Below are 20,043 nucleotides of genomic sequence, written 5' to 3'. Positions count from 1 at the left end.
GTGTGCGGGCTCTTTAGTTCTCCTCTCTAATTCCTGGTACAGCGCACCATGCTGCTTCATGGTCTCAAGACTGTGGACATGTCTTGACTAGAAAAATAAATTATGCTTTAAAATGCATCAGTGACCACAGTTTTAAACAAGACTTTGCACCTGCATGGATGCGGAGAGCCTAGGATTGACATGACCAGCTGATGCATTTTCAAGTTGCAAATCCCTGTTTAAAACTGGGTTAGTTAAAACATGTTAGGTAGCATTTTCCTAATCTAGGCTTTGCAAATAACTAGATTTTGATTCAGTGGCTGAACAAAAAAGTTGGGGGGGAAACTGTTTCATGTCACGCTCAAACAAAATTTCTTGACTTTTTGTTGTTTTTTTTTAATAATATTGAGGAAAATTCTGAAACAAGAGTCTTTCCTAAGTGAAAAGTAGAAGCAGTTTTGACCTTTCCAAATTGTTTTTTCTTTTCTTTTTTCCAAGTGAAACTATTCATTGAAATCGAGCCAAATTGGCAAATTGTTTGGGTTGACCTGAATCTGCATTTTTGGGGGGGAAAAAACAAACAAAAAAGCATTAGCACAAAAAAAGTCACCCTATTCCACTCAGCAGAATGTCTTGCTCAGAGGAAATTCCTGGTCAATCCAAAGTCAGGCTACTATTGTAGATATGATTATTCATGGTTGGAGATGATATTGGTTAAGCAGGTCATCCTGAAGACCAGAAGCCTTTAAAAGGCACATTTTGAAGCCTGATGTTTGAAGAGGTTCATGTTGTTCCTATCGTAGCCTGTCCTTCCTAATAACAACAACTTAAAAATCACACTGTCAACATCCTATGCACCTTCCCTTTGAGCATCTCAGTGGGTTTATTAAACATGAATGAATTACACTTCACCACATTCTTGCAAAGTAGGTCCCTTTGTGCCCCTTTTACCTGTGGGATAATGGCGGTACAGATAGGTGAAATAATTTGACCAAGGAGGTCAAACAAAAAGTCTGTGGCAGAGCTCAGAATGGAACTCAAATCTCCTGGCTCCCAGTTGTATTCTTTAACCCAAAGACAACATTTTCTTGGGAATATATATTGACACAGGAGCCAAAAAATCTTACCATGTTATAGATGAAACCGCGTTATATCGAAGTTGCTTTGATCCACCAGCGTGCACAGCCCCATGCCCCAGAGCGCTGCTTTACATGTTATATCCAAATTTGTGTTATATTGGGTTGCGTTATATCGAGGTAAGGTGTATTATATATACATATAATCATCCAACTTGATTTCTACCTCCTTGTGTGTTCAGCCTGTGCACTGAATGAGACAGGGGTCCTGTATAAAAAATAGTATGTGATCATGTAATTAAACACTGTATCATAATACAGGTACAAGGAGGAATTAAGGTTGTCCCAGCAAACATAAATCTGGTATTTCTGAACTTTCAAGTGCTTGATTTGTCAATCTAAGTAACATTCTTTTAACACAGAGTTTTGTGGGTTTTTTTTAATTTAATTGTTTGTTTGGTTGGTTGTGATTTCCTACATTTTTTTAAAAAGGAAAATAAAAAAATCCTATTATGTACAACTGCAACAACTCCCTCATCATGCATCAGCAGTAGGGTTTGAATCCTGTAGCTTCAGCATAATAGCACAGACTTTTACCACTTTACCCGTAGGACTAAATAGGTTAACTGGCAGCAGGAGGGAAGGCTGTTATCTCACAGGGGAAAATGGGCTGCCATCACTGTGTGCTGGGGCCAGGAGGCCCAACCAAGGTCTCTCTCTTTCCCCTGCACTGCTATCCCCATTTGGGAGTTGAGGGAGCTTTTATCCCATGGGGGGCCCTAAAAGGGAGGCTGGGCTGCCGAGGTTAGGGGTAAGCTGTTGCAGGGAAGGAACCAGGCCTGGGTCTCCTTCCTCCCCATTGCTACAGTTCCTCTGGCAGCTCTCACACATATTGCTGGCAGTGCTACTGCTGTTGCTTTGGTGATGGTATGGCCTGTTCTGGGTTCAGTTATTATTTTGCCAAACTTCCAAAATGTTCCTGGGGGAATGCAAGTGAAAAAAGGGAACTGGCGATTTTTAATAGTTTGTATCTCAGCTGAACCTGAATGGAATTTCATGGGGTAAAGAAAAGGCCCTTGTCTAATTTAAGGGCTTTCTCTCTTCCTCCAAACCATGGAGGTGGTAGCACTTCCTGAATAAAAGTTCTAAGAATCTTATATAATAGAAAGTGTTAAGCAACCTACGTATACAGGGTTGCTACCAACTCCCCCTATATACACTGTACACACAATACTATCCATCCTATGTATTCATGCCACAGTCCTTCCCAAACCAAACCCCTACTACTCCATCCCCTCCAACCTCTTCCTGTTGCAGTCTTCTCTCTTCCCCACATCTGGCTCCTTGTCCCAGTCCCAATCTCCACTCAGGCTTCTTATCCCAGTTTCCTTGCCCAGCAAGTCCTAATCTTCCTCTTCAGGTTCCCTGTCCAAGTCTCAGTCTTCCCCCACTCCCCGTCTCCTTGCCAGCCAGTCCCAGTACCCCTGGCTGGCTCCTTCACGTATCTGTCTCTCCACTTTCCACAGCTTTCAGTCGTCCTCCCGCACCCTTGTTTCTCCCAGTCTCAGTTTTCCTCCCTGGTCTTCTCATCTAATCTCAGTCTCTGTTCCGCGCTACTCTCTCCATGGGTCATTGTCACAGTCCCTTTGCCCAGCTTATCCCAGTACTGCTCCTGCTCCCTGGTTCCTCGTCAGTTCTGCCTTGCCTCTCCCCATACTTCTTCCCTGTCTTCTTATGCAGTCAGTATTAGTCTCCCAGTTTTCCCTCGTCCCAGCAGCTCCTCATCTGACATCTGTGTCCCCCCCACCACCAACTGGCTCTCAGTCCCCCCCCATTTCCCTCACTACCTCTCAGTTCCACCCTCCCTTCACTTGATCCCAGTCTCAGTTTCCTTGTCCAACCAGTCCCATTTCCTCCCTGGTCCTCCAGTTCCCAATCACAACTTTCCTCTGCCCAGTGCCAGTCCCAGAAAGCTCCTTGTTGCAATCTCCTCCTCTCTCCCCATCTTGTGCCATCTGCACTTGAGTCATGTGCCTTCCTCCCCTTTGGTGCCTGGGCCCAGCAAGCGGGTCACTGAGAGAGACAGGTTCTCTTCTCTCATTTCCAATGCTTAGGCCTATCCTGACCACAATCCATCACTTGGTGGGGATGGTGCACTCACAGTCTGGTCATACATATGAGCTGTGAGCAGCTGGAGCATGCTCAGTATGCATGGAATCTTTGGTGATTTTAGCTATAAATCTCTAAGTCTCTACTGAGCTTGTGTGCAGTGTGATTTTTTCAAACACTTTATAATTTAGTCAATGTGGGGAGATTTTCACAGGAACAGCAAAAGGCACATCCCTAACATGAAGTTCACTCCCTTGGCAAATTTCAAGTCCGTGCTCCAAAACATGGGAGACCCAGATAAAAGTTTCCCAGAATGTTTTCAATATTGAAATATAATGTATTTTTCTCTAGCCTTGTTCTTGGAAGTAGTTTTACTGGTTTGACTGAAACTTTCCAAGCTACATCAATCTGAGGCAGATACATGACATGGAAAATTTTAACTCAAACAGTTAAACTTTGGCAAAGTTATAAGTAACTGAAAACAGGGCCTTAAAATGGAAATTGTCAGGCAACCTTAATAATAGATTGTGGTATCAGTCTTGCCTATCGTATATGCGAAGTGCCATAAACACCTATAGGACTTTATAGATAATAATATAAACTGATGGCTACATGATAAGAGGAAAGGACATTCTGTTTGGGTTTGGATAGTTATTATTTCAGAAAGCAACAACTGTTCAAAACAGGGAAGGGGTGCAACAGGACAAAAACTTATAAATGGCTGTGTTGCCTGTATTCATGTTTGCACCTGAAATGTATTTGGAAAGCTCAATTATCCCTCTCTGTTGGTAATCAAACTTGGGAGTGCTCATGAATTATCTAGTCTTTCTTTCCCTTGGGGAATATCAGGCCTGATGTCTGTCTGGAGCCGATTATATTTCCTGATTAATTTTTGTAATTGCAGTCAGAACATTTTGGTTTATTATCTTTACTCTTTCTCATTGGGTGACAGGAGTTTTTACCCAATAAATTGCATGCCCTATTGTCCTCCTCTTCCTTCTGACCTTCATGCTTTAAGTGCAAGGGAATAAGAGAATGATGGATTCATAACCCACATCCTCTGTTATTCATGTAGCACCATTAAGCAAATGAGACTTGTGCCTCATCCCATCAGGAACATACTTCCCCCACCCTCCTTTCAAATTTAACAGTAAATGTCCCCTGATTCTGAAGAAATAATTACTCCAAAACAAAACTAACACAGCTGAATCAGACTGAGCCACACCCAACCCTCCTGTAATTCCAATCACATTGGTGGAGTTACACCTGTTATTATTATTTAGTATCAGAGGTATGAATTTGTCCCATTACCCATTGTCACTTCTTAAAACCCAGCAGATGCATTCAGTTGTCTGTACAGCAGTTGCAGCAGCAATTACTTTTATGCTCCCAACAGCATAAATGCTACTCTGCCCACGCTGAGGGCTCTGGCCGGTGGATTCCAGTTGGCTATGTGTGATATTGCCAAGAGAGTTAAACTAATTGCACAAAACAACTTTTTAAACAAGATGTTCAATGGCTGAATAGAAATGATCTACATGTCATTGATCTATATTTCTCTTCACTGGCTTCCCGCCAAGCAGAAACTATCATACCTGAAGATTACCTGGTTGACCCTATGAACATGAAGCGCTACAGTGTTGATCCTTCTGATTCTGCCTTTAATTGCATGGGCTCCCTGTATACCATGAGACAGAGCTCTGGAGATGGACGTCTTGCTGGAGGTTCCTCTTCCTCTTGCAGTCATCGTTCCGGTCCGATGTCCTCCGGGGGACCTTCATCTACTGGTTTGAGGCATCAGACATCCAGCCCAACTAGAAACGGAACCTATCTTGAAGGAAACAGAAGTGGTAACATAATATATATATGATTCATCTTGATATTAACCATGTATGTTATTTTGTTCTCCTGTAGCTCCATCCCACTGTCCTTACTCACCCCAAACTCCCTTTGATGTTAGGTGTGTTTCATGTAAGAGCTACAGAATAATAACGCCAGTGGTCAAATCACAAACATTGCGAGTTAGAGGAAGCAATAGCAAACTATGGAGAAGGAGAAATAAATGATGAAAACGTTGTCCAGTAGAAAACATGAATGTTTTCTTGTACTCTTACTATTCAGTTTAAATCTGTTATGTGTAATGCATATGACAGAACTGGAGTAACTGATTTTATGGCTACAAATATTCATCTGAATATCAAGTTATTCATTCCCCAAATTCAACACAGTTCAAACATATGAAGGTACCTATTATTTATAGAACTCGATAAGTGTACATGGTGCTGTGCAATGCAGATCCCAACAGCCAGCTGGCAAAATAAAGGCATGATTCTTATCATTAATTATCTCAACAAAAAAGATTATTTCCTAGCTGTACTTCATAGCCCATTATCACTCTTCACCTACGAATTATGTCAAATTTTGTCACAAAAAGTTTGTTGAGAAACATGTAATCTTTATAAACCCAGGCTGTTTACTGCTCATTGCTCCATTCTCTGTTAAGGGCTCGCTTCTGCTCCCATTAAAGTTAAGAGTTTTTCTACTGAATTCAATAGGTGTTGGTTGAGCCTTATGTGTTTAAAATTTTTTCCCCGTCTAATTTTTTGTTCCAATATTTTACATGGCCTTAAGCTTATGTAACCTGATCCTTTGCCCCATTAACACTGCTTTGTACCGCTCTGGTTATACAAAACAGCCTATATAACAGTTCAGATGGCAATACGAGTGTTCTGTCAGTGAAGAATTCTCTGACGGCGTAGGGCCAGTGTCGGCGTATGGATGGGTTAAAGAGGCAGCCAGCCAGGGGTAAAGTAGAGGAGCCCTGTGGGACCAGGTAGAGACCTATCCAGCAGCCAGATGGCCACAGGATCAGGGGAAAATGGAGGAAGGGGTCACAAAAAATGACTTACTGCTCCCTTTCAATGCATCCCTTCTGAGCTGTGATGATTGCAGTGTAGGAGCTCAGTCATGGTGCAGTAACGACTGAAATTGTTCTCTTTTCCTTTTTTTGGAAATCAGAATTAATTTACTTTTCCCCAGCCTTTTAGTATCCACAGTTTTTCAAAAATAATTGTCAGTTTCCTTGTTAACTAATTCTCTTACTCTAAAATCCATATCTTTGTTCACTTTTTCCAAGTATTCCATTAGCTTCTCTTTATCATTAGAGTGATTTTAGCAGTGTCTTCCTTCCTTTCTAATTATTCAAACTCCATTTATATGTTTGTCATCTTAAAGACAGATTTAACAAAGGAATTGAGTGTCTCAGCCATTTTAAGTTATTAATTTCTTTCCCTTCCTCCTTTATTAATGGGGCCTACTGTCGTTCTAGTGTTTCTTTTTCCCTTGATATATTTGCAGCAGCCTTTCTTATTTCTCTTCACACACACACACCCCTGTCTAGCATTAACTTATGACAGCAAAAAAAGCATATTTCCCTTTCAAACCTTACCTGGCTATGAGCATTGCTGTGTGGTTTCCGCCCCAATTACAGTTGTCAGTAAAATATTATATTAACATCAATTCTTTGAGTATTCTTTCATGAATCCACACTGATCTTTAATGCAGTTCCTGCATTCTGCACGCTGAATTGCATTGAACTATAGGCCACTCCTCTTAACTGTAGTGTCTTTTTGGATTTAACAGTCACTTTTCAAAACAGTGCTGTGACAGACTGACAACCTTCTGTAATATCCCGAACAAACCTTATGGAATTAAGATAAACTTTATTGAGCTACTTGAACTCTTACTGAATGAAGGTTAATACCATTGGGGTACATTGTATTAAAAATGCAGTTGTGTATGTGGTGTTGTGGCTTTGTATGTACCTTCTCTAGTAGGAAGAGGAGATTTTACAGTATTTGCTCCATTTTCAAATCTTTGAAGCCCTCTCGTCCCCCAGAAGGTATGCATGCACTACATGTGTGCAGTCTTTTTTATTCTTTTTCATGTGTTTTCTCTGTGGTGCTTTCCTCTTCAGAATAAAATAGACTTGTTTAGAAAGAACTGTGTGGTACTTATAACTTTAGCAATCACCCCTGGTGACCATCCCTGAAGAGAAAGCAAGCAGGTGTCCGTGGGCAGCCTGTCTCTGTTGGGAGCAACACAGTGAAGGCAGGGAGCTTTGCAGCCTGGAAATACTCTGGTCAGAAGGGAGAGAGATGCGGGTTTCCACCCGGAAAGGCAATGGCTGGGGAGCTGGAAGACTGATACCGGGTGCCATTGCTGGACCAATGAGGGGAAATACAGCTGCAGTTGCCCTGAACTGAGACAGGTGTTTTTCCAAATTTCCTTGTATTTCACCTCCACATCTCTTTAATCCTTGACCCTGGTCTTCTCATAGGCGATGTCTACAGTGCAACTGGATTGCAATCGAAGGTGTGGTTGCAGCTTAGACAGGCATACTCACACTAGCTTTAATCTGGTTAGCAGCACTGACTTCAGCACAGGCTAGCAATAGGAATATGTACCCAGGAATATGTACCCAGGAATATGTACCCGTGCTTAAACAGCCTGGGCTGAAGCCCATGCCACCGCGTCTTCATTGTTATTTTAGCTGTGATAGCTAATGAAAGCTAGTACGGATATGCCTAACGGAGCTGCAATCAGACCTTTCAGTTCAGTTCAGTGGCCCTGGAGACATAGACCCAAACACTATCATGTTCTTCAATATTGTTTCAAAAACACTGTAGCATTCTGGTCAATCAGGGCTCACTCGTGTACTCGTTTAAGTGATCCTCTCTATTGACTTCAACTGGTGTGGGAATGATTTGTTCTGCAGTATATTCTCCATTCAGCGACTCTCTTCTCAAACACTTAAAGTTCTCTTGCGCCCAGCCCAAGTTATGCACCTAAAGTGTCTTTCCAGCATCCCATCTGTTCCCATCGGGTTCTATCTAGCTGCATGCATCCAGGATGTGGAAAACACCAGTGACTGCCCAGGAAGCAGTTTATTACAATTTTCACAAAACCGATAGCCTTTGAAACCTGCCTACACATTATCCCAGTATTTAGAGTCAGCTCTTCTGTAGCAGGTTAAGAAACAAAGCAGGGGAGAGGGGAGGAGAAATGTTTAAAAAAGTAGCTTGGGCTCAGACATTAGAGCCATTTGGTTGTTTTTGAGGTGAGTTGGCAGAACTTCAGGCTGCCGCATAAAACACAAGGAGATAATGAGTCTTTGCCAAAACCATTTAATACTTTTTCATGTGACTCATGCACACAAGACCAGCAAGACCTGGCCAGCTAGAGAGCTGAACAAGTGTACTAGCCAAAAAAGGAAAGGATGAGGGTTCCATGTAGTTGATATTTGTTATTTGTATGTGAAGCTGAAAATTGGCAGATTAATCCGCAACGTAACATTGATATGCTCGGTATTGTCTACACAAACAAGAAGACAAAGACCTTGCCCCAAGCAGCTTACTACCTACAACAATATCAATATTAGTTTCCACACATATCTCAGATACTCTAACATGCAGGACTGTTGCAATGAACTGGCTAGTGTGCATCTGTACCAATGCTACCTATTTAATCAGAATTGCCAGAGGCTCTGTACTGCTAACTGAGATTCTCCTTTAGTCAAGGATAGAAGCTGGTGCTTTTTGGAGCAGAGATCTGAATTCTACTACACAGTGTCCCTGTGAAGTTGTGAGTGGCCCATGTGCTGCAAAGTTACAGGTGGTCATGATTTCATTACAATACAGCACACAGATTTAGGGAAACAGTTACATTCCCATTCACCATTTGGTTTCATTTTTCTTCTAGATATTCGTGATTGTATCAGTTCTCAAGCACTTCTCCACAATAACACTGAAGTTCTTACCATAGTTTTTGCAAAGTATTCTGCACGTTTCCTTAAACTTTATGTATTTCTTCACAGTGATTGTATGTTTCAGCTAACCTGCAGCATTCACCTTCACTGGTATTGCTGGGCTTTGTTAATAACAGATTTTCCTGTGCAGCAGGAGTGTAGTTTATTTATTGCCTTCACAACACACTCAGCTGGAAAGGTTTTAGAAATCTGCAATCTCACTAGGATGCTTCTTTGTGTTTTTCTTCTCTCTAGAGCTAGTTTACATGCTGCTCAATCATAAGCAAACACAGATGAGCAATTAGAATCTGTACTTATCCATCTCCGTTTGCATACTAACAAGGCGGTGACAAGAAGGGCTTATTAAACTGAGGTGGCATTAAAAGGGGAACAAATTTAGAAGGACTTTTTTTTTTTTGAAGCCTCAAGCCAAATCTTCTTTATTCACTGATATTTTTGTAAAAGAGCAAGCATTATTTACTGTAAACGACACTTTAAAAAAACCCACATTATTCAGGCTATAAAATATATACTGATGCATAGCAGAACCCATTTTTCAAGTGCAATACATACGTTTTAACCTCAAAGTTCCCATGATGAAGTCAGGTGAATGGGAGGTTGGTGGCTAATTCCCCATAATTACACTAAAAACATCTCCAGATTGTGGTTTTAAGGAGATGCCTCCACATTGCCACCTGCTGTGACTTCTGCCTCATCTTAGGTCATTGTGCTTCAGCATCTGCTACGGATGCTTGTGGAATTATTCTGCTGTAACCCACATAGCCTTGGAAATCTTCCTGCTTTCTAGAGCTTTAAGAGTTTGGAGAAATCTGCCAGTTTCCCTCTTCACCAGGCTTTCTAATGTCAGTAGTTCTCCCTCTCTGACACGCTTCCAGATTCTCTAAATCAACATCTTTAAATGCTGACTGTATGACACTCACATGCTCTCTAACAAGCTTGGGCTGCTCTTGTGATTTTGATTTCAGCTACAGAACAGCCATTGCTCCATTGCAGATTAAGGTGTGTGGAGCTAAATGCCAGGACCCAGCACATAGTTTCATCATTAAGGTGAGGAGCAGGAGCCAATATTACTAATCACATTGTCTAAACCAGACATGCCAAATCCGCTAAAAAAATGCAGAAATTGGACCTGTTTTTGTCTTAACTGGCTTGTGAGTCGCTTGTGGGCTAGTTTTTTGCTTGTAGCGTGTTGCTTGTTGTCCGAGACAGATGCAGGTTCAAGTAAGTATTTGACTGAGAGGAAAATCAAAACGTAACAGATTGAAATTTCAAACCACTTGGCTGTTTATTAACGGGGTTAAGTTACAACTTGGACCGGGGAGAAGCAATTTATCAACTAGAAATACTACCAGAATAAAACCATACACAACTTGAAACAGTCTATTTACATCCAACAACAAGAAACCAAACGATTTATAATCAACTGCTCACTAAAATCCAGAGCAGAAACACAAAACTAAGTAAACTGTACACGCATTAACCATATGCTGTAAAATGCACCAAACAAGCACCATAGCAATCAGTACAACAATTTGACTTTCATATACTATATACACAACTTTGCACCAAGTAAGGGAAGGAAAAAGGGGGAAAGGCTAAGCAAACAAAGTATTTACAGAAATTAAAATGCACATACCATACTCCAAGTGCGGCTGACTAGCAGTACAGACACGAGAGCATGACGAATTGGTGAGAAATAATCCGAAAAACAAAACGAAATGACATGACACGAGCTGGCAAAATCCAGAGGAGACCCTGGCTGAAAGGGTGATCAGGCCTTTCAGCTAACATGCGGATACTCCTGCCGTTTTTGGCACGAGACATAGTTTTATTCGAAGACTCTTACTCGTGTCAGCGTCTGATTGGTCCCTAGCTCCTTCACCAACCGGGTTCCGAGCTGGTGCCCTTTACGTAAACAGGATCTGCACCCAGCACACTAGGGGCTGCACATGGCACACTTGTAGCTCATGGCCCTGCAGTAGCACCTGGCACACAAGTGGCACACAGCCCACTAATAGCACACGGCCCTATACTGACCTTTTGACCAGACAGAAGGTTCGAGAATAGGCACACAGCACTACAGTGTTGCACATGGTACCAATGTGACCTTTTGACCGACAATTGGCCATACAGACGCCATATTTGAGCATAGGTTTAGGGTTGCTACACTTGTTTGGCTTGTAACTTGATGCTTGTTCCTTCTCTTTTTTGATCGGCTCCCGACAAGCAGGGGCGGGGGCGGGAGCAAACAGGGGCAAGAAGGGGAGAAAGTCAGGGGTGCACAATGGGCCCACCGCAGTCCCAGCCTCCACGCTGGAGGGGATCTAGTCACATAGAGTGTTGGGGTTCTTAGGTATTGGCTTGTTTGGGCCTTGTTTGGGGATGGGATTAGCTAGATTTTTGACTTATTGTGGAAGTCGGGGCGCTTATTTACCGTGTTAAAGTTGGCGACTGTGGTCTAAAAGTATCAGTACTGGGGATGCACAGTGGTAGCTGGGAACCACCGAGGTGTATAATTTGAGTAGACAAGTCAAGCATGAGCTATCTTTTCATGGATCTTTACTGACTGTGCCTTCCTAAATTTGACTGTTCCTTTTAAATAGTTTGTAATTGCATTCTCATGTTTCTGATGGTTCTGTGCTCCCTCTGTTCTGTCTTGTCCCTTTGTATAAGTATGTTATCCATACTCTTTACGCCAGTCTATAGTAAGCTTTTAAAAAATGTTTCTTGATATATCTTTGAGTATTCTTTGCCTGCTAGTCTTGTTTACTTTCAGTAGATCTACTTTCCCTTATTATCTGTTCCAGGGCAATGAGAGGGAAGCTTTTCAGATTTCATTCCCACCCCTTTCCTCTGAGGCAAAGAAATCATTTAGGCCCATGGCAATATTAAAGATAATCCGTCACTCACTTTGCACTCTTATGTTTCAATGGCCTTAATCTCTCCTGGGCCTGTTTGTTTGCCTTGTATGTATTTAAGGAGCACATTATTTATCTTCCCTTCTTTTCCTATTTTTATCTCCGTTTCTGAATTATGTTTCTTTACTATGTTTTGACATTTAGTTGTTGGGCTCTACACCACTTCATCATCCTCTTCGGGGTGGCGCCAGGCCCGGGCAGAAGGCCAAAAGACTAGAGTCAAAGAAAAGGACAAATGGGGCAGAGAGTCCTTGGGCTTAGTCACCCCAAGGTGGTACATATGGGCCTGATCCAAAGCTCACTGAAGTCAGCAAGAGTCTTTCCATTGACTTCTGTAGGCGTTAGATATTGTCCATGAGTCTCAGAATTCTTGCTTAAAGCCTCCTTGGCATATACCATTCTGCTTCTCATCTGCAGCAACTATTCCCTGTTACTGATGTATTTTTGCCATGGACTTTCCAAGAATCAGTTGTTTAAATAGGATCCATTCCTCTTCTTCCACATCATCTGGTTTTGGGAAGAATGGAGAAGTGCTTTCTTCTCCCTCCTTTCATTGCCTAGCTTTTCACATCCCATTCCATTAATTTGGTAATTTTTTGCCACCTGTCAAAAACGGGAAATTGGATTTGACCTAGATTATGATCTCTAAAAATAATTATTCATACTAAGCATTCGCATCTCTTTGGAATCTGAGTATTCATTAACTTCTTGATTAATTCTGATGACAGGATGGAATAAAATACCCATGAGAGATGAGACTTCTTCATTTATCTAAATCCTGTGTTAAGTGCAAGTACCTTCAGACACAAAAAACTACAGTACTTATCATAAAACCATCAAGCAATTTTGTTTATAATGTAGGATTCTTCCAGCAAAATGATTACCAAATCACCTTATATAATGTGTAATAAAGTCCTGTTGAAATTAAGTTTTTGTAAATGAAGAAGTTTGAGGGGGGGAGGGTGTTTAAATTCCCAGATCAATAGATTATATGACCAGAGTGAAAAACTTGAAAAATGTTCTAAAACATATTGGAAACTGATCTTCCTGTACTTGCTTACCAAGACCTGAGTTCTGGATTTTGTGTGCAAATTAATGGTATCCCAGTTTCAACAAGACCTTGAAATTTTAATGCATACTCATATGAGGTGGTTATACTGCTGTGATAAACCCTGTAAAATAAATAGGGGTAAATTGGCTCCAAAACAGGACAGATAATGTCAGCAAATAATCTGTTGTAGGTGCTTGTGATGTCATTAACTAATGTCATAGAAACACATAACCCTGAATTCAGGTTCTAGCGGGGGAAATGGATTTCAAATATTAATATTTGGAAAAAAAACTAACTGTTTTTAAATCAGTGCTCTGTTATTGATTTGGAATTTGAAAGAGTGATTTTAAACTTCTGGGGCTTTTCAGATTCCCTTGAAGAGTTCTACCAATATGGTCTCCTTAAAAGGGTCATTTATATTTTTTCTTAAAACCCTTAGCTTCAAGTTATTGATTGTTGCATTGTCAGGGGTGAATTGAATTCTCTTGTCATTTCAACCTCTTTTCTCCACCCTCCCCCTTCCTTTTATTAGAGAAATGGCTGATACTGTTAAAGACTTCCTGCTGTTCCCAGTGGGCCATGTGTTCTCCTCTGCCCTTCCGTGGCATTTCTGGAAGCAATGCACAGACCAGACAAGAGTCACTGAGCCATACTCTGCCCTCATGTACACTGGTGTAACAGAAAGCAGAGCTTTGCCTGCCATTTTCACTGTCATGCTCATTCAGCACAATGGAGGCTAGATCACCCAGCAGGAGCAGTATCAAGGTCATCGTCTTCTACAGTTTATAGTGTCAGGGAAGAAACTTCCCTCTCAAATTCACTAGGTGCATCTGACTCGCCACGCCACTGCCTCACCACCCTTTTCGGAGTAAAAACCTAAAGTCTGCCCTGGCCGGCCGCTGACAGCTTTCCCTTTGAACAGCCAACTGGCAGTTTCTAGGTATCTCCACACAAATGCCTGCATCTGGATTAGACTGAAAGCAAGGCTCCACCTGGATCAAGCAGGATAGAAATTGGTGTCTTCTTCTGTCTAGCTGAAATCTGCCTCCAAGATGCATCCTGTTTCTTTCGCTTGTCCCTGACAACATATTCTATGTTACTGATCATCCGATGGCTGGCAGAGATTGTGCCATTCGTTCAACATGCTTTGGCTTCACAGCTTCATGCCATTGATCCCAGATGTGCACTACATTTATTCTGCTAGTGGAGCCCAGAGTTGTGTGATTCCATATGAACATGAACACTAGCAGTCTAATTAGAGGATCTGCAGCTACCCCTTGTCCTGTATATCCAAAAGAGTGACCTAGTAAATGATATTTACATCAAATCCCAATACGAAGCCCCATCAATCAGATCTGCACATCCATAGTATTGCTGCTTATTGGAGTCCATCTTTCATAATAGCAAAAATATACCTAATTAGGTTACACTGGGAGATCCTTAGGATGGCAAAAAAGTACCAGTATGCACAGCCTGGACACTATGCAGGGATCCGGCTTGTTGGGGCAGATCCTCCGATGGTGCAAATCAGCAGAGCACCATTTAAGTCCATGAGATACCAATTTACATGAGCCTCTGATTCAGCCCATTCCATTTGCTCACATATATTTATAGTGCTCTCACTGGTCCATGGGATTCTTACAGAGTTGATACATTTTTCCAAGCTCAGTGTTTCTTTGGACGTCGCAAATCTTCTCTAATCAGCTGCTTTGAGCCTCTTTGATTCCGCTCTTAACTACTCTGGGCTTCTCTGGCCTCCATTTTTTCAACTCGTCAGGTATTTCTGATCTCCCTCTGCCTGCTCTGTTCTTTTTCTGTTGTGCCTGGTCTCTTACTGTTCATATCTACTCATTAACAATTCTGCTCTAACAAAGAGACACGAGACGGTTTTGGCTACTAACGTGTTCTGAGTCCGTGTGCTGCCTCCAGTTAATGTGAAGTTTGCTTTTTGTAGCTATAAACAAATGTAAACAGCTTTCCTGTAATCTAATGTCATCACATAGCTCTGGAAATAGTGCAGCAGCATGGAGGAGGTGTGGGGTGCAGGTTGCATACATGTGATGACTGAGATTTATAATTCTGCAGAGACTAGGAATAAAAACATAAATGCACTTTCATTCCAATGTGCCTTTATTGCCTTGATTTAAAGCTGGAACAGGCTGAAGTGACCTTAAATCATCCTGGGCTTATACCATTAAGAAGTCACATGTGCAACGTTCATCTTCGCACATTTTAGTAGCTCTCCAAATAGACAATCACTGGGGACCTTCAGCTTCATGAGAGCCCGAGATTAGGAGGATATCAAATGGAAATGCTATTTTAAACTGCAGGATAAGTCAAAATATCTGAACACTAAGAGCAAACAATTTGCTAAATCCCCATTTCATCCTCCACCCTTTGCATTGGATGGCTAATTCCTTTGTTTAGCGCTGTGGTGTTTTATCTCCAGGTGGGAGAGTAGTGCCTTCTTGAGCCAATATCCCTGCTGCCTGCAGATCAGACAGTAGTGGCTGCTCTGTTAAGAGCGTGGCAGCTGGTACATTTTTTCCTTCCCCAGCAGGAGACTGAGTATTTCATCATTTTTAACACAATTCACCAGCTGGGATCGAGTCTCCTAGTAAGGAGTCAAATATCTCCCCCCAACACATACACACCAGCCCAGACGCCAACACTGTAGCAACCATGTAAGGCTGCCCTACTCCAAAGTGCTCTCAAAACACGTTAACTAGTATTAAGTTGTAACATGCTGTTATGGGCTTTTTATATCGATAGCCTCAAGTCCTTCGCCGGAAAGACAAGATACAGCTCGGCCATCAAGCAAGAACCCTTCGACCTGGACTGTCGATGATGTGGTTTGGTTTGTGAAGGATGCAGACCCTCATGCATTAGGTCCACATGTGGAGCTTTTCAGAAAACATGTACGTAGGAGGCAGTCCATGGTGTGACCAGGCTATTTGGGCTAAGTCTACAGGTCATTGACTTTACCAAGTGAGAGCCTTATCTTGTGAGGCAATGAGCATTCTCAGTGCCCATTGGCTGCAGAGGGAATTGCTTGTGCTCAGCGGCTTACAAGACACGGCTGATCTTAACATCTAAGTGTTGGAATTTAACTCTAAATTTAAATTAAAAGAACTTCTAGGTCCAACCAGGTGATTCGTGCCAGCAGAGATTGAAAGTAATGTGTGGAGGAACTGCTCTCTCAACCCCTGGGAGGGAAGCAATGCCTTATGTCATTCTATAGCTCCTCCCCTGGGCTGGGAGCTTAAGGCCATATCTTAATTAGCTCCAGCACTGTGTTTAAATGAAGTTCAGGCCACTAAGGAGCTAACTTAGTTTCCTTGACCATTACAAACAGGGCATTGCTCTCCTATAAACCATTTGACAAAAGCATGGTAGACAACACAGTTTAGCCATCTGCAGGATGAAAGAAAGTTGCCTTGCCAGAAGGTTTTGAGTCTGGGGCAGGGGATGCAAATTAGGGGAAGCGGGTGTGAATGTGAGGGAGGATCCCAGAAACATGTGTAGACCTTCCCTGCTATTCCTCACCCCATCACCCTGTCCCAGAAAGAAGAGCATTTAGGAAGTTACAAGTCTCCCTTGTACAAAAGCGTCAGGGTGTTTTTTTGTTTTGTTATTGCATATGTAGCAGATTCTAACATTATATTGTCTTATACAGCATGGAGCCTAGTGCATTGACACAACAGTCTCTAGGTGAACTACGCTGTAGGATTCTATGTGGTGCCATAGTTCTACAGTATTTTTGACAAAAGAGACTCAGCTAAATGGGCACTAAAATTTTCCACATCGTCCATTGTGAAGCACCTCGCATCTATTGTATATACTTAAAGTCATTTTCATTGTAAAATATGCAATAGGTCTGAGAGCTTTGGTGAGGCTACTGCACAACTCAATTCAATTAGGCCTTTGAAAATATATATACCCCTTCAATTTTCCAACCTTCTAATCTAAGCTGGATTAGCATGGAGACCCCAGAGGGGAGAGACAAGTGATTAGTCCATTAACCTTAGCCATATCTTCCTGTGTGTTAAATCTTTCTATGAAGCATAATTTACTTGGAAGCACTTAATGTCATTGACAGGCCCAACAAGCACCTGAAATCATTGCTTTGGCAATCAGCTAATCTTAGTCATGGCACCACTGTTGTAGCAGGGAGGTACAATAAGGAGAAAGTGGGAAAAGCAAAAGCAAATGAGGGCAGTGCTAGCCCTGTTATATTTAAAGTGACCATCAGAGATTGGGGATTGACTTACACTTACTGTCCAAAATTCACCTAAACAGCTGTAGCGAGAGACAATCCCCCTGAGCCAGTCTACTCCCCTATCTCCTCAACAGGGAGGGCAGTGCATGGTACCGTCACAGCCCTCCCTTGTGTTTTTCCCACATAGGAAGGCAACTCTTGCTTATGGCCAAGATTCTGCAGTTACTCTGTCAAAAGTGGCTACCGAGGGTGTGCACTGAATCCACAAATCCCCAAACCTCTGTTTTCTGCATTGCAGCCTCTCCCACGGAGAGTTTCTGCATCTGGAGCCACTGCAGCAGGGTCCAGTCTGAGAGGAATCTAGCCCATAATTGATAGGGTCACTGAAGGGAGCAGAATTAGTGTGAGACCATCAGCTGCACACCTCTCTCGCAGTAGCACTTCTGGCAATGAGTGTGAGCCATTTTGCAGTGACCTCTCAGCAAGAAGAAAGGAGCAAAAGTGAAACCCAGCAGAGAGAAAGAGAGAGTGAGTTTGAAGGGAATATTACATGAGGGAGGAATATATGGAGAATTAACAAGTAGCAAAATCAAACCAAGAGGGAGCAAAGCAATGCAATGCTCTGATAGTTTAATTATTGTCAGTAATTGGCAAACGCATATGTGAAGGAGACTAAAACCTTTATGTTTAAGGTAATTAAACCTGTTCATTCAGAATTATAACCTACCTCTTCCAGTGACGGATATTGTAATTGTGAGCACACACCGTTTTCTAGACCTTCTTCCTATTGATTATTTTAGCTATGTTCCAGTTAGCTTACCACTGACAGTATTGCTTGGAGAGAGTGACCTTACTGGGAGGGGAAGCCTCCATTTCCAGCTTCTGAAGTGAGAGGCGCAGTCTTAATCTTTTCATTCACTAGCGGCCTGATCCTGCAAACCCTCATTACTAAATATAGCACCAGCTATTCCGGATAGTCCTAGTGAATCAACCCCACAGGGTTAGTGCCCCTTTAGGGACTACTCACTATGCTGAGAAATATGCTCGGGAATAAGTGTTTGCAGAAACAAGCCTTAATACAATAATACTTTCCTATTGCAGCTGGAAGCTGCTCACTAACTCCAAATGCTATTGCAGTCTTGCAGGCTGTACTTGAGAAACCTGTGTCATTTCTTGCTCCCAATCCCTTATAAAAACACTCCAGTAGCCTACAGTAATGATCCAAATTACTGTGGGCCAGATCTCAACTAGTGTAAGTCAACCTAACTCCATTGGCTTCAGTGATTTACACCAGCTAAGGATCTGGTCCTGCATCTGCTAATAGCACTGTTGCAGAGTTTTAGATCACTATGATAGAATTCTGCAGTATATTTTTATAAGCGCTGACACAATATTAATAAAGAGAAATCAAGCAAACATACTTTTTCTTCAGAGGGACATAGCTATTGCAGGATATTTAAATATGAATGCTCCCTCTGGCACACTCATGTCCTGTAATTTAATTCTAACCTTTATATACTAATAATGTTAAAGGGAAAAAAAGACCTTCATTAACATTTTGAAAAATCCAAATTCACTCTAATCACTTGACAGTATTTTATTTTACGTTATTCTAAGCTCCTGAAGTTTGTTTTTCTTTATGCTATGCCCATGTTTGTTGTATCCATATTTGAATGCAACATTAATTCTTCCTTTATCTTACCTTCCTAAAATGATAGGAAGAAGAGATAAGGAGAAAGTGGTTTCCAATATGGAGAGGGGAGGGGAGGCAGGGAGTGGAAATTGACCATCAAGTGCTGATTGAGTGAATCAGAAAGTGATCGTACTGCGGATCATCAGTAAGCACAATAATGGTCCTTGCAAATTAAGATCCATAGTAATGCTTCATTAGTATAACATGGATCACGCAGACAAAATCTGGCCATCAAACAGAAACAACGCAACGTATGGAAGTCCATGCTAATACTTAGCACTGATATGGCACTTTTTAATTTCAATGGGCTTTGATGAAACTTTAAAATTGACAAAATTTCCACCAGCTCTACTCTGAATGAAGCCCTTTGAAAATGCAGCTGGAAGATGTCCTAGCTGCAATGGAATGCCTGCTCTCTTACTTTTTCAGCACTGGTCACAGATTAAACATCTTGATTTTCTCTCTCTTTTTTTAAAACAGGAGATTGATGGCAATGCTTTATTGTTGCTGAAAAGTGACATGATCATGAAATACTTGGGTCTGAAATTGGGACCAGCATTGAAACTTTGTTACCACATCGATAAACTCAAGCAAGCAAAGTTCTGACATTTCCCTGAACAGTGACCCAATCTCAACATAATCCGAGATAGCAGACTAAAGGTAACATGTTGCCTTATAGAAATACATCAACTTGTGAATTGTTTTTCTCTCTTTTTTAACAAAGACTTTGTCTTTTTTAACACTTGTGCATCTTCACCATTTTTTAATTCAATGGGGTCTTTTGGCTGTTCTGTGTTAATAATTTGCCAAAAAGTATATAATTACAATAATTATTTTATATCATTAATATTCTTATTATGATTATAGTAAGTCCTATTTTTGTAATCAGAAGTGGGAAGTCGGAAACAAATACAGCTTTGACACATGCTGAGGATTGATGAGAGATTATAGAAGAGTCACTCATTAGCCACCTGTCAGCTTCTGGGGCATAATTAGTAACTTGCCAGCATCTGGGGTGTGGTTATAATGGAGACCCAAGAACAACATCATTATGAGATAAAAGGTCTGGAAAAGGTCCAATTAATGCCCTTTGTTTGGTCAGCTATTGTTGTTTTATGGGCACTACCCCATGTCTTGCACTATCTGGAAAACTTGAAATTCTTTAGTTTAA

General features: G+C 41.6%; 1 protein-coding gene across 1 annotated transcript in view; it reads left to right on the top strand.

Annotated features, from left to right (window-relative positions):
- Window positions 1-19,545, top strand: part of SCML4 (Scm polycomb group protein like 4) — a 110,756-nt gene extending 91,211 nt beyond the window's left edge. Inside the window, exons 6-8 of the mRNA XM_030554231.1 lie at window positions 4,748-5,014; window positions 15,733-15,878; window positions 19,353-19,545. Coding sequence (XP_030410091.1) covers window positions 4,748-5,014; window positions 15,733-15,878; window positions 19,353-19,478 — 539 coding nt within the window. The 3' untranslated portion in view covers window positions 19,479-19,545. The remainder of the gene's footprint in view (window positions 1-4,747; window positions 5,015-15,732; window positions 15,879-19,352) is intronic.
- The last annotated feature ends 498 nt before the right edge of the window (window positions 19,546-20,043 follow it).

The sequence above is a fragment of the Gopherus evgoodei genome, chromosome 3 (assembly GCF_007399415.2).
Source record: "Gopherus evgoodei ecotype Sinaloan lineage chromosome 3, rGopEvg1_v1.p, whole genome shotgun sequence".
NCBI classification, from domain to species: domain Eukaryota; kingdom Metazoa; phylum Chordata; order Testudines; family Testudinidae; genus Gopherus; species Gopherus evgoodei.
The sequence above is the reverse complement of the archived record's forward strand: the minus strand, read 5'-3'. Positions and strand labels throughout refer to the sequence as shown.